The sequence below is a fragment of the Spermophilus citellus genome, assembly GCF_964194105.1.
Source record: "Spermophilus citellus genome assembly, chromosome: 16".
Lineage (NCBI taxonomy): Eukaryota > Metazoa > Chordata > Mammalia > Rodentia > Sciuridae > Spermophilus > Spermophilus citellus.
This window is the reverse complement of record NC_138196.1, coordinates 53,527,062-53,541,810: the sequence shown is the minus strand read 5'-3', so window position 1 is coordinate 53,541,810 and position 14,749 is coordinate 53,527,062. Positions and strand designations below refer to the sequence as shown.

Sequence of the window (14,749 nt, the reverse complement as noted above, 5' to 3'; positions counted from 1 at the left end):
TGGTTTTTTTATGTTATCCCATAACTCTTGGATGTTTTTCTCGTGATTTTTTGCCAGCCTTTCTGATTTGGCTAGACTCTTTTCAAGATGATATATTTTGTCTTCATTATCTGACGTTCTGGCTTCTACTTGCTCCACTCTGTTAGTGATACTCTCAATTGAGTTTTTAATTTGGTTTATCGTTTCCTTCATTTCTAGAATTATTGTTTGATTATTTTTTATTATCTCTATCTCCTGATAAAGATGCTTAACTTCTTCTTTTATCTGTTTATGTAATTCATTCTCAATGTGTTCTTTCGCTGCTTGAATTTGCTGTCTCGTATCCTCTTTAAGGTTCCATTCCATCTGTCTAAGGTGTTCCTTGAGTTCTTTATATGACCATTTTTCTGATGACTCTAGGTCCTCCTGAATATTTAGGCTGTCCTGCATTGTTTGTACTCCTTTTCTTCCTTGCTTTTTGAAGCTGCTCATGTTACTTCTTGTTTTGTTTGACTACTGAGTTACTGTTTACTCCTATAAATTTATTAGATGCTTGGGAGGAAAGGTATTAGAAGGGAAGGGAAGAAGTCACTAAAGAGAATGAGAGTAAGCAGGTAGAATTCAAGGAAGGGGGGATAAGATAAATGAAAAGAAATGAAAAGACAAAAGAAGAAAAAATAGGAAATAAAAAAAGAAAAAAAAATTAAAAAAAATAATAAAATTAAAATTAGAAGAAAAAAAATTTTTAAAAAATTGTAAAAAAAATTTAAAAAAAAACAAGAAAGAAAAATGAAAATGAAAGAAAAACCCAAATCAAAAAAAAAAAAGAGAAGAAAAAAAGAAAAAAAAACTAATAAATGCAGTCTTAGAGTTTGATTAACTTCTCTTCCAGTAGGTGGCGCTGTGCCCACCAGGCGAAGTTTCTCCTGTCAATATGCGGGAACCAATCACTGTGCAGCAGCTCCTCCCAGACTGGGCAGGTCTCCAATCCTGAGTGCCTAGGGCCTCCTCTTGTGTCTAGTCACTTCCCACTTTTCCTCTAGCCAGGCCCCTCTCACGGGTGCCGCTCAGCACAATACTGGCTACACGCCAGGTCTGCTGCTCCCGGGAGCCCTGTTTTCATGAACGACAGGGCACACTCTTGCAGTTTGCCATTCCCTCAGACCCTAAGTTTGTAGAGCTTGGGGCTGAGAATCCTCAGCGAATTTTACTTGCCCTCCGGTAGCCACTCCCCCGGTAGCTGGTGTAAGAGACCTCAGCTGTCAGCACTGGTGGGAGCGGTAGTTCCACGCCGAGGGTCCCGCGCCACCTCTGATTCCCTGGGTCTGGCTATCGTGCTCACGGGAGAGCTGGGAGGGGCCCTTATGGGAGAGCTGGGAGGGGCCCTTAAGGTTTCCCCGATGTGTGGAGAGGGAAGGCTAGGGAATTACACACCTGTAGCCGCTGGTTTCAATGAAGTTATCTCCTCCGCCGCAGTCTGATGACGTCAGTTCTCTGCCATGGTGGTATCTCTTGCAAATGGCGACAGTTCGTTCCCTTTGCCGGACGACCAATGGAACGGGTGGGTCCTTACTGTCTCTCCCAAGCCCCGTTTCAAACCTGTGGCCACTACCTATGAAGGCTCAGTAGGCATTTACCTCCGTAGGATGAGAAGGGCTGACCAGTTGTTTCAGCTGGATGGATTAGTGCTGAGTCACATCTGTTTGTCTGCGGGAAGCAGGCGAACGGGAGCTTGAATTCAGCCGATCCGGGCTCAGAGTGTGTTCTGAGAGGCCCAGACTGTTCGCCCTAGATCCACGTCAGCTCAGCATTGCCTAGTGATCCTGGCATGCGTGCGGCCCGGGTTCTATCCCTCGCACCACATACAAACAAAGATGTTGTGTCTGTCGAAAACCTCAGTCGTTCCCCGTGCGGCCCACCAAATGCCGAAGTCTGGCTGGGCACAATCAGGAGCCACTTGTCAAAAGAAACGAACTTTATTTTTAGAACCACACATGCCAAACAAAACTGCTCCTCAGGAAAAACCTTCAGAGACCAACTGCCACCACTGGCTTCTCACAAGCCTCTCAACCTCCCTCATCCACAAGTTCTTAAAGTGTACTACTTTTAAATAATATATAGTTGGTATTGATACTATATAATCTTAAAATCTTCATCTTTTAATTGAAATACTTAGTTCATTAACATTTAATTCTATTCATATACTTGGGTTTGGATCTATCATCTTACTGTTTATTTTCTTTTAGTCCCATCTTTGTTACATTTTTTTCTCATTTTGGATTAATCACATTTTTTTAAATTCCCTTTTCTTCTATAAATTATCAGTAACATTTGCACCACCTCCCTTGCCCCACTACCCTACGGGGGATGCATTCTAAGACTCCCCAGTGAGTGCCTGAAATTGCAAGTATTACTAAGCCTGTTATGTTTTGAACATGAAGTGTCCCTCAAAACCTCTTCTGTTAATGCAGGAATATTCAGAGGTAAAATGTTTGTATCATGAGAATCATAACCTAATCAATCCATCCTAGTTTGAGTGGGCTAACTGGGTAGTACTTGTAGGTAGGTGGGGCATGGCTAAAGGAAACAGGTCATTGATGGTATGCCCTGGAAGGATGCATCTTCCCTGCAACTTTTTCCCACCCTGCCCCTCTGCTTCCTAGTTTTTAATCTGAGTATCTTTTTTCCTCTGCATCCTTAGCCATGATGTTCCACCTCAGCTTGGGCCTAAAGCAATGGAACCAGCTGACTGTGCTCTAAACTCTGAAACCAGTTGCCAAAATAAAATTTTTCTCCTCTAAATTGTTCTTGCTCAATATTTTGGTCACAGCAACAAAAAGCTAACTAACACAGAGCCCCTACATATACTAAATTTTTTCTTATCCATACACAGATTTACTATCTTTTCCATCTTAACCAAGCACATATCAGGTATTGTATAATTTTTGCAGTTGGAGGTGTGATAGCAAAATTAGCTTGGATTTCTTTTTTTTTCTTCAAAATTTCAGAGGATGTTCATTCTTCCCTTACATCTCAGCAACTGCATGTCTTTTTCTTTTCTTCCCTGATTAAATAGTCAAGAACTTTCACCTTTTCACGTAAAAGAAATATTTAAAGATTCTCTTTGACATATACATATTGCCAGTATCATTACTCTTCTACTTCATGGCCATTATTAAATAAAACAAGGGTATTCTTGAATACAGGTACAGTGGTGCCATGACCATCAATCTGCTAACTGAGATGGCAAAGCAACTTTTGAGAAGGTAGCATAATACAACATTGAAACACTAGACAAGAAGATTCCTTTCCCAGGCAAGACAGGATGGAGACAGCTAAACATTTCATAATGCTACTCAGAATAGCATGCATTGTAAACCTTATAAGTTGCTTATTTCTGGATTTTCCATTTAATATTTTTGGACAGCAGTTGGCCATGGGTAACTGAAATCATGAAATGCAAAACCACAGATAAGGGGAGGAATACTATAGTTTTTTATTTTTCTGTTGTTTCCCCGGTGAGTACAATATGTATCCCTAACTTACTGGAAACTACCTTCAATTAATGCCTTTTCTTTTTCTCAGACATTCCAATGGTTTTAAAAGAATTTAATTCCATTTTCTCTTTTCTTCCTTCTATGTGATTATTCTTTTTTTTTTTTTTTTAAATATTTATTTATTTTTTTAGTTTTCGGGGGACACAACATCTTTGTTTGTATGTGGTGCTGAGGATCGAACCCGGGCCGCATGCATGCCAGGCGAGCACGCTACCGCTTGAGCCACATCCCCAGCCCGATTATTCTTATGTGTTTTATTTACCTGTAGTGCATATCCCTCTAGACATTATTATTATTGTTTTTTTAATTGTCAATCTAAATATTCAGTTAGATTTCCTTACGTCTTTACCATTTCTGATGTATTTTAATTTCTTTCTATATTAGTTCTATTTGGATCATTTTCCTACTAAAGAATTCATTTAATATTTAGTATGTCTCTTAGTACAGGTCTCTTGGTATATATTTCAACTGCATTTGTGACAGCTTTTGGTCACATATTCAGAATTCTAGTTGGTTAGTTGTTTCTTTTAATATGTTACAGGTATCACTTTTTGTCATCTTGTTCCATTGATTCTATTGAGTTGCTAGAGAATAGTCCAACTTTTGATTCCTAAAAAGTAATGCATCCTGGTTTTTTTGGTTTTAAATATCTTCACTTTGATATGCTAATGTGGTTTTTCTTTTTGAAATTTATTTTATTATTTTATCGTTTTTTTTTAAATGATTTGTAAAAATGTAAATTCCTTCTCTAATTACCTACAGTGTGTGAATTGGTCTGCCTCTTTTGTTGTTGCTTTTTTTTTTTTTTTTTTTTTAGCTTTTGGTTGCTAGGGTTTGTTTGTTTGTTTGTTTTTGTTGGGAGGGGGTTGTTTTTGGTCGGTCGTTATTTTTGCTCTGGGGATTGAACCCATGGGCCACCATGCCTAGCTGGTCATTAGGTCTTGATGGAATTCTGGCTACTGTGTGTGAGGGTTTGTGGAGGCTATGGCTGACATATTCTTTTAGGGAGGATTTAGTGTGCTTCTGGAGAATATGAGAATATCTGAATCATTTGGGGAACTTGAATTCCATGTTTTTCCTCCCTAGGACTCTATGAGACAACTGAAATATCCGTTTGCTGTTTCAGCCTACTAGCACTGATTCTCTGCCTGCCTTCTCAGCGTCTTGCTCTGTACATATGCAGCTCGCATATGGCACATTCTAAAACAGGAATAATAATATTGAGCCCACCACACATTTCATTTTCTCTGACCCCTGTGTGCTGACTGTCTTGGTAGTCCTGCGCTTAGTGGTAATCCTCCATCCTCCTAACTCCACAGCCACAGTCTCAGCCAGTCAAGTCTGCCTATCCTGCTTGTCTGCACCTAGAACTGTCAAACACTCTCAAGGGGAGAGAGTGGCAATGATGGTTGGGTCACCTTCTTGTATTTCTCTTTTCCCTGGGATCTTGGCCCTCTAATCCTGATAGCCTTTGGTACTCTTCACTGCTTTAAAACATCTGGGAGTTCTATTATTTTGTTGTTATGGTTTGTTTTGGGTTTTTTTTTCTTTCTTCATTTTATTCAGCTTTCATCTTTGTTCTCAGTGAGAGAGTTGAGTTTGATACAAGCTGCTTCTCCACAGCTGGAAGTATAAATCTGCATCTGATTAATTTTTAAATCATTTCTTGATGTATATGATATTAATTGCCATATGTTTTACGTTCTCCAGGATGCAGTATCAGCCTTACTTGCAAGAACCTCCGCTGAACTATTGGCTGTGGAACAAGAATTAGCACAAGAAGAAGAAACAGGGCCAGAAGAACAGAGGGGTCCAGAAGGAGATTGGTAAACAGTAGTCATTTCCTTTTGCAGTAGTAACTTGCTGGGAAGAAGTTTAATTTCTCATAAGAAACTTCCAGTGAAACCTTTGTAAGTTTATATCTTCTGGAATTACAGAAAACAGTGTAGCTTTAGGAAGCTAAGGATAAAGAGTCTCTTCTTGGCCATTAGAGAGTTAAAGGAGGTAACAGAAAAATTGTGGGCAAAGTCAACACATTAGCCAGATTTTTAAATTCTTCAACTAATTTTGGCATTAATTTCTAAGTTTTTTTTTTTTTTTTTTTGGTGGGGATTGGGGTTAGGCTGCAGTACCAGGGTTGCTCTACAACTGAGCTACATCCCCAGCCCTTTTTATTTTTTATTTTGAGATAGGGCCTCGCTAAGTTGGCTTAGGACCTCACTAAGTTTCTGGGATCTTGAACTTGACATCTTCCTGACTGAGCTTCCTGAACTGGGATTACAGGCATGTGTCACCATGCCCAGCTAAGCTGCTTTTTTTTTTTTTTTTTTTTTTTTTTTTTTTTTTTGTCTACAAACTATCCATTTTGAAAGATATTTTAGGTTATTGTAGAGCCAGATAAATTGAAAACCAGTCTACTTTTTCTTTAAACTACTAGGAGTGCCATTTAGGCTGTGGTAAAACAAAGCAGGGAGTTAGCAAAAAAACTTCTGAGTAACTATTTCTCTGTTACCATGTTTATCTTCTTTTTCTATTTCCTTCTTTGTATCTGCACCTCATCCTTTAGAAAGGGATGTCCAGATTCATATATCTGTTTATCTGCAAATAGCTACCTTTCTGATTTGTATTGTTTAAAAACAAATTTTAGTGAATGCTTCAGTATGTGTATATACTATATATATGTTTATTTGGATTAATTTTTATATAGTTGCTTATACTGTTATATTTGAACTACTGTTAACTCATATATATATGCTTATACCTACATATATATGTATTTGTGTGAATGTATGTATATACATATATATTAAACTTTTTAGAAACTTACAGGAGCCCAACCCCACAATATGTAGATTGGAGCCAACTTTTTCTTCTATCAGACACAGAGTCTCTGATTTGATATCAAGCTCCTTGATCCATTTTGAGTTAACTTTTGTGCATGGCGAGAGAAAGGGATTCAGTTTCATTTTGTTGCATATGGATTTCCAATTATCTCAGCACCATTTGTTGAAGATACTATCCTTCCTCCATTGCATGCTTTTAGCACCTTTATCAAATATAAGATAGTTGTAATTTTGTGGATTGGTCTCTGTGTCCTCTATTCTGTATCATTGGTCCACCCGCCTGTTTTGGTACCAGTACCATGCTGTTTTTGTTACTATTGCTCTGTAGTATAGTTTGAAGTCTGGTATCGCTATACCGCCTGATTCACACTTCCTGTTTAGAATTGCTTTTGCTATTCTGGGTCTTTTATTTTTCCATATGAATTTCATGATTGCTTTATCTATTTCTACAAGAAATGCCGTTGAGATTTTGATTGGCATTGCATTAAACCTATAGAGAACTTTTGGTAATATCGCCATTTTGATGATGTTAGTTCTGCCTATCCATGAACGGTATATTTTTCCATCCTCTAAGATCTTCTTCTATTTCTCTCTTTAGGGTTCTGTAGTTTTCATTGTATAAGTCTTTCACCTCTTTTGTTAGGTTGATTCCTTAATAGGACACCCATAGCACAAGAGTTAATAACAAGAATCAACAAATGGGATTTACTCAAACTAAAAAGTTTTTTCTCAGCAAGAGAAACAATAAGAGAGGTAAATAGGGAGCCTACATCCTGGGAACAAATTTTTACTCCTCACACTTCAGATAGAGCCCTAATATCCAGAGTGTACAAAGAACTCAAAAAATTAAACAATAAGATAACAAATAACCCAATCAACAAATGGGCTAAGGACCTGTACAGACACTTCTCAGAGGAGGACATACAATCAATCAACAAGTACATGAAAAAATGCTCACCATCTCTAGCAGTCAGAGAAATGCAAATCAAAACCACCCTAAGATACCATCTCACTCCAGTAAGATTGGCAGCCATTATGAAGTCAAACAACAACAAGTGCTGGCGAGGATGTGGGGAAAAGGGTACTCTTGTACATTGCTGGTGGGACTGCAAATTGGTGTAGCCAATTTGGAAAGCAGTATGGAGATTTCTTGGAAAGCTGGGAATGGAACCACCATTTGACCCAGCTATTCCCCTTCTCGTACTATTCCCTAAAGAACTTAAAAGAGCATATTATAGGGATACTGCTACAATGATATTCATAGCAGCACAATTCACAATAGCTAGACTGTGGAACCAACCCAGATGCCCTTCAATAGATGAATGGATAAAAAAGAATGTGGCATTTATACACAATGGAGTATTACTCTGCACTAAAAAATGACAAAATCATGGAATTTTCAGGGAAATGGATGGCATTAGAGCAGATTATGCTAAGTGAAGCTACCCAATCCCTAAAAAACAAATGCCAAATGTCTTCTTTGATATAAGGAGAACAACTAAGAACAGAGCAGGGAGTAAGAGCATGAGAAGAAGATTAACATTAAACAGGCATGAGAGGTGGGAGGGAAAGGGAGAGAGAAGGGAAATTGCATGGAAATGAAGGAGACCCTCATTGTTATACAAAATTACATATAAGAGGAAGTGAGGGGAAAGGGAAAAAAAACAAGGGGGAGAAATGAGTTACAGTAGATGGGGTAGAGAGAGAAGATGGGAGGGGAGGGGAGGGGGGATAATAGAGGATAGGAAAGGCAGCAGAATACAACAGACACTAGTATGGCAATATGTAAAACAGTGGATGTGTAACCGATGTGATTCTGCAATCTGTATACGGGGTAAAAATGGGAGTTCATAACCCACTTAAATCAAATGTATGAAATATGATATGTCAAGAACATTGTAATGTTTTGAACAACCAATAATAAAAATTAAAAAAAATATATTAGCCATCAAAAAAAAGAAAAAAATAGAAACTTACAGGATAAGTCATAAATAATAGTCATAGACCACTTGTAAGGAAGGGTATTGACAGTGATATAAAAAGGTAGAGATACTTTGTGCTTACCAAAATTCCTTAATAGTGAATAAAAATCAAAGCCCTGCAGGACAAATAAATATGAGAGTGAGCATAAGGTTTATTTTAGTATCTTTAAATACCAAGCTTTCCTCATGTTCACATCACACATATTTTTAAAAATTCACTTAGTATGTAAATAAAGGAATTTATAACTCATAGCCATAATTGCTGGTCCTCCCTTGTGTTCATTTCATGGCTACACCTTTAATAACTAGTTTGTGCCAATTTGTCAGCATGTCACCAATTGCAGTTAAAGCTCAGTGTTTAAGAACATGACAGTCAACAAAAGCTTGGTATGTTCTAAACCATCCCAATACTCCTGCTTTATATATTCTTTATAAACTGACTTCATGTTGTAGAGTACCCCTTGTAATGCCACCCAAGTCAGTGATATGGCTTTTGGTAAATGTGAGCACAAACAGCACTAAGAGGCTTCTGTTGATTTAATAGTATATCTTCCTTAACATGGGGTTTTCTCTGCTAGACTGTGAGCAGTCAGTAATGGATTTTTTTAAAAATATTTTTTAGTTGTTAATGGACCTTTGTTTTATTTATTTGTATGTGGTGCTGAGAATTGAACCCAGTGCCTCACACATGCTTGGAAAGTGCTCCACCACTGAGCTACAACCTCAGTAATGGATGGTTTTATTCTCTCTTAGCTGAAAGTATCCCATTTCCTCCTATGATTAATGGTATAAAAATGAATAACTAATATCACATTGCTTCAGTTTGAATGTCAACATTTTAAAATGCTGGGATTAAAATTTTTATATGATTTTAGAATATTTCTACTTTAGTTTCTGGAAATTAGGTCAAATTTCATAAATTTAACTTTGTAGTATTACACTATGGAGATTTTGCAGTATATTGTTAAATAATGAGTGAGAATTTTATTTTTTATGGACTATTTAATTAAAAGTTCCAGCCAGACAATGGCTTGAATCATTTTGTTTAAGTCTGTTGTTCATTTCTCAAATAACAGGTTAACGTGCCTAAGTTGCACAATTTATACAGCATACCCACTTGACTTTAAGTGTGTCTTATCTTCATTTTGTTTCATTTCACCATAGGTTAACAATGCTAAGAGAGGCCTCTGATGAAATTGTGGCTGAAAAAGAAGCTGAGGTTAAATTGGCAAAGCACAATAGCTGTATGGAAGACTTAAGTTCGTGCACTAATATGCCAAAGATGGATGAAGTCAAGTGGAAGAAAGAAAATGAGGTTGCCAAAGACTGTAGACATCAGCCACCCGCTGGAGTACCCACCCTGGTGAATATTCAGCTGTGTTCTACTAAAACAGATGCCTCAAAGGCACCATGTAGACATCGGAGATGCTTATTTATCTCTTCAGGTGTAATTCCATGTTAAGATTTTAATCTGAAAGCTGATCATGAAAGGCATATAAAAGATACATTATAAATGCTTTATAATTTTTAGATGGGCCAAAATATTAATTCTTCATTAAATTTGATATAAGAAGAGGAATAGTACTACTTTCAGTCTCTATAAAGTATTCTGTGAATATTTATTAGAAGTATTTTCTGAATTCCTTGGCTAGCAGCAGGGTGACTACTTAATTGTGTCAAATTCAAAGTTTATTTCTATTTCAAACATGAAGCAAACATTTGAACTTCATTTTAGTTAGATGGTGTTCTTATTAAAAGCTTTCTGTCTAGAAAGGTGACAGAAAACTAGGTTTACGCACAGATGCCAACCAAGTTAAACAGGCAGCTTTGGTAGGTAAGTGAGAAATGTGTTGAGACCACTGTCCCCAAATGGGGAAGTCTTTTTTAAGGCTCAAGGATGCCTGCTGCACACTTCGAATATTGGTAATGGAGTTTAGAACATTTGAATTCCTTATTTCTGAGAAAATAGTATTGTACCCTGACCAAGGACTTCCTGTCACAAGGAAGCAAATTTTCATTAAGAGGCAGGTCTGTAATCAAGTTATTCCTGTAAGATAAAAGACATCTACCTGTGCCTACAAGTTTATATTTCGAGACAGTTCCATTTGAACTTAAAATTTTATTTTTGTTACATTTCCAAAGATCCAGTAAAAAAAATCCAAATTTGGCTTCATAACAGTTATTATATTTATATATGTATAATTGCATTTTCCATTTAAATCTATAACTTTGTGGCATATTTCATTTTCTTGTATTCATTAAATAATGTTTAATGATATATTTCAAAATAGAATTCTTCATACTATCTCTTTAAATCAAAACCATGAAGGTTTTAATTCTAACCTGTTAAAGGTGGCACTTCTATTTATGGGTAATCTCTTTGGACAGATCCTACCCACTATGGTAGCTTCCTAAGAACCTGGAAGTTACCAGGTACCTACTTTCCCTTCAGAAGAACTGTGTTGTAATAGAAGCATTCCTCTTAGGAGTGTCCCAAGTGCTACATGAATCTGTTTGGCATTTGGTATTTCTTTTTTTCTTAGAACAATGGAGAATAAATGTACACACGTTGATTAGCTCCTAACAAATTACTTTTCTTGTAGGTTGACAAAGAGACAAATACTGATGACGCAGTTAATGACAGTATGGCAGTTCGACCCAAAGACCGCAGCAGCCTGAGCTCTCAACAGCATCCATTTGTGAGGAGCAGCATGATAGTGCGTTCACAGACTTTTTCTCCAGGCGAGCGAAGCCAGTACATTTGCAGGGTAAGGTGACCATGTGTGTGATGAGACACCAGGGACCGTGGCTTGCCCTTCTACCAGTGAGTGCATTTCCCATTAATGACAAGAAACTGCACATTCTGACTACAAATACTAAAAGGTTTTTTTAAATTAGTTTTCCCACAAATTTAAGGTCTCACTGGTTCTAATGTGATGCAAATAAGTGAATTTTAAAGATCTAGATGCTAAGAATTTTTTGACTTCCATCTGTGTTTAGAAACATAAGTGACTTTTAAGATATATATTTTATATATTTCCACTGTATAACATACTTGCTTCAACCCATGTTAATCTTGCTGGACTGAAAACTGTGAATTGGATTTTAGAACAAAAAGCATCTCTTACTAATGCCTTTGGACACTGAATCAGATTTATAGCTCTGTGAAGAAAATTTTGAGATTTCCATCTATTTACCAAATTGTACTTCTAGAAGTATTTATAATGTATAGTAAAGTAGATTTAATATTTTAAAATGGATTAGAAATACTTCTAAAATTCTAACTTTATTCATTCAAGTTAAAAAGAAATACTTTTATTAAGCACTTTCCTAGATAGTTGAGATTTATCCAGAAGCAAAAGAGACCTAGGCCATAAACAATAATTATAAGTGTATAAGCTGAGAAGTGCCTTGTGGGGCAGGGGTAGGGGGTGGTGGTAGGGTGGGTAGCAGAGGATTGGTGCTATGGGAAGCAGGGTACAGAGTAGGCTTGATTGATAGGTTACATTCTGCAGAGACCTAAAGCAGGTAAGTGGGTTGGCATGAGCTACTTGGGCCAGGAGCATTCTAGAATGTGTCTTAACTCTGACCTTGAGCTCTGTACTTCATGGAAATATTTCTTTAAAGAAGTAAACATCACATGTTAGCTAAAAGAATTGCTTTATTTCAAAAGATGTATAATTATCTTAATGTATGACTTGACAGTTATTTAAATTATTTAAGAAAATTAAGCTAATAAAACCATAGAACAAGGAAGAATCTGTTTATGGAAGGTTTTCTTAAAGAAATTTGCTGGTCATATTGTCACTACCTACTTTATTTAGTAAACTTCTCAGTTCTAATTTCCACTGACTCTGTTTGTTATATAGTGATTTTTTTTTTTAATCTTTTGTCACCAGTTAAATCGGAGTGACAGTGACAGTTCAACCTTGGCTAAAAAATCACTGTTTGTGAGAAACTCCAGTGAACGGTGCAGTTTGCGGGTCAAAAGGGTATGTATTTCTTCAGTCATGTCCCACTGCCCTAGACCAATCCAGATTCATGAATTGCAAAGCATGAATCCCAAAACTATTGAGTGCCAGTGCTTCATGCTCCCAGGCTGTTGAATGAAGCCACAGTGATCACACAGAGATGCAGGTGTTATGTCAGAGAACCAGAGAAGATATGCTTGAAAGCATTCTTTCGTCACTGGTTTGGAACCTCTGGTAATTAAGGCTGGAAATTGGTTTGCAATATCTCTGGAGAAGGAGCTTGCTGGGCCCCCAAGTGCATCAGTGAGTTGAGCAAATGTCCAGTGATGGCTGACAGGTCTGCATACCATCCCTTGAGCATTTGTGGGAGGAATATAAACCTGGGACCTCCTCTGAAGGGGAGCAGACATTTCTGCATAGGAGTAGCACACAGGTTTTGGGGTGTTTCTATTTTTGTTTACTGTTTAATCACATGATTTTGAACTTGCTTAAACAGTTCTTTTTAGAAGTTTAAAATTCATCTGAGTGGGTTGTATTCCTAGATGCCATCGATCTCTGGATGAGAATATTTAAGTCAATTAGAGGGTTGGACTATACAAGTTGATCAAAAATTCCTGTTTACTTTCTATTATAATTTCAGTTTACAATGTGCTATTTAGTAAGCACAGAGCGTGGTGTGTGCTATCAGTGGTGAGTTTGCCATCTTTAGAGAAAATTCTCAGAATCACACATGGGACATTAGAAGTGTGCTGGAGAAGAGGGAATGAGCTCCTCTGCACTAGAGTCTAAAAGAGGCTTCCTGGAGCAGGTCTGTGGCTTTAAGGCTTAAATAAAATTTCAAAGGAAATGGTAGAGATGGGGCAAGTAAGGTGAGGGGGGGATGGAAGAATGATGCATATGAGGTGCTCTCAGTAGATGACATGAAGTGACATAAAACATAGGGGATGAGTTTTAGCTGAGTTCAGCCAGAGCCTCAGGGCTGTGGACCGGAATTAAGGGCTGAGGGACTTGCATGGTGAGTTAAGAGTCCTCATCATTATCAATGCCACTCTGGTTTCGTAGCACTATGTGCAAAGTACTAGATATGTGAATAGGTAACTTTTGATTCCCTTGGTTCAACTTTCTAGTTACTCAATGGAAAAAGAACATGTTTCTTTTGTCTAAAAACTGATATGCCCACTTTTATTTAGCATTCAACATTTTTTAGGAAATTTTGAGGTGTAGATATTTCACACTACCAAATATTATGCTTTGGAAGTTCCTAAATTTCCATAATCTTGAAAGAAAATTTGTTTCATCTCATTTGCAGGTCACTCTGCTTTCTCAAACAGAATGTGTTTTTAGAGTATAGTAGCACACTTCAGAGAAATTTTTATCAAAAGTGTGTCTGAGTTGAGTTGAGCTCAAAAACAGTTAGATTGCTCATAAACTTAGTTAGTAGATATGCTTGAACCAAACAGAGGTTAATCCTAAAACATGTGTGGAAGATTATTTTTACAGTGGTTTTTAGGGAAGCAGATATGGTTTAAGAGAAATGAGTAGAGAATGGTGTTCTGACTTAGGCATTCCGCCATGAAAACTATGGAGAGGTATAAGAGAGCAAAGCATCTGCAAACACCAGCAAAAGGTTTACCCAACTGGAAAAGAAAAGTGACAACCATATGAGTCATGAGGTCAGAGATTTAGTGGTATGTTAGAGCCTCCTCATATTAGCTCAGAGGAGCCAACTGTGCGTGTCTCTACATCACATGGACACCTTAAAAAGTTACTGTGGTAGTAGTTATACCACAGAGATCAGCAAGCCTACAAATCAATGTTTCCTTCTCCATGCAGAGAACCGAGTGTTAGTAATTTACCTGCACACCAGTGCACACTGGAATCCTTAGATTCCATGTTCATGAGAACTAAGAAAGATTGTGAAAAACAAGTAATACAGTCAATGCAAATATGGATGGATCTAGGTGATTCTTACCATGCCGTGTATTTTTTGGAGAGAGCAGAAGTTGAATAAAGGAAACATTTTTTTTAATGTACTACAGAAGCCTAGCACCTCAGTATTTAGTGAACATTTAACATGTGTTGGACAGAGGAGAAAGAATAGGAGGAGACAACCAAAGTTATCCCAATGTGGACTAAGACCCTGAGATAAGAAGAGGTGCAGATGGGCCCTTTCCATTCCATCTGTTGTGAGCACCACTATTGTTCCAGACCTTCAAACTAGAACACTTGTCAAGTTTGAGGCCCTCCACTCTGGTATCATATAGCACCAGTTCTTATTAGGAATATCTTGTGTTCCATTCCTGCTGCCAGCAATCTAGGCAAGAAATACACTCCTTGTTCTTGTACTTTCTGCTTATACCATCGTACATGGCCTAGTTTAAGTTTCTTTCTGCAAATGAGTCTGACCCAGCCCAGAA

The 14,749-nt window shown here is 37.5% G+C and overlaps 1 protein-coding gene across 2 annotated transcripts in view; it reads left to right on the top strand.

Annotated features, from left to right (window-relative positions):
• The window catches only part of WWC2 (WW and C2 domain containing 2), a 240,054-nt gene that overhangs the window by 196,423 nt on the left and 28,882 nt on the right, over positions 1 to 14,749 (top strand). For both annotated transcript variants that reach the window (XM_081269214.1, XM_081269215.1), the window contains 4 exons: positions 5,247 to 5,362; positions 9,526 to 9,724; positions 10,965 to 11,129; positions 12,261 to 12,353. In XM_081269214.1, the coding sequence (XP_081125340.1) occupies positions 5,247 to 5,362; positions 9,526 to 9,724; positions 10,965 to 11,129; positions 12,261 to 12,353 (573 nt within the window). The remainder of the gene's footprint in view (positions 1 to 5,246; positions 5,363 to 9,525; positions 9,725 to 10,964; positions 11,130 to 12,260; positions 12,354 to 14,749) is intronic.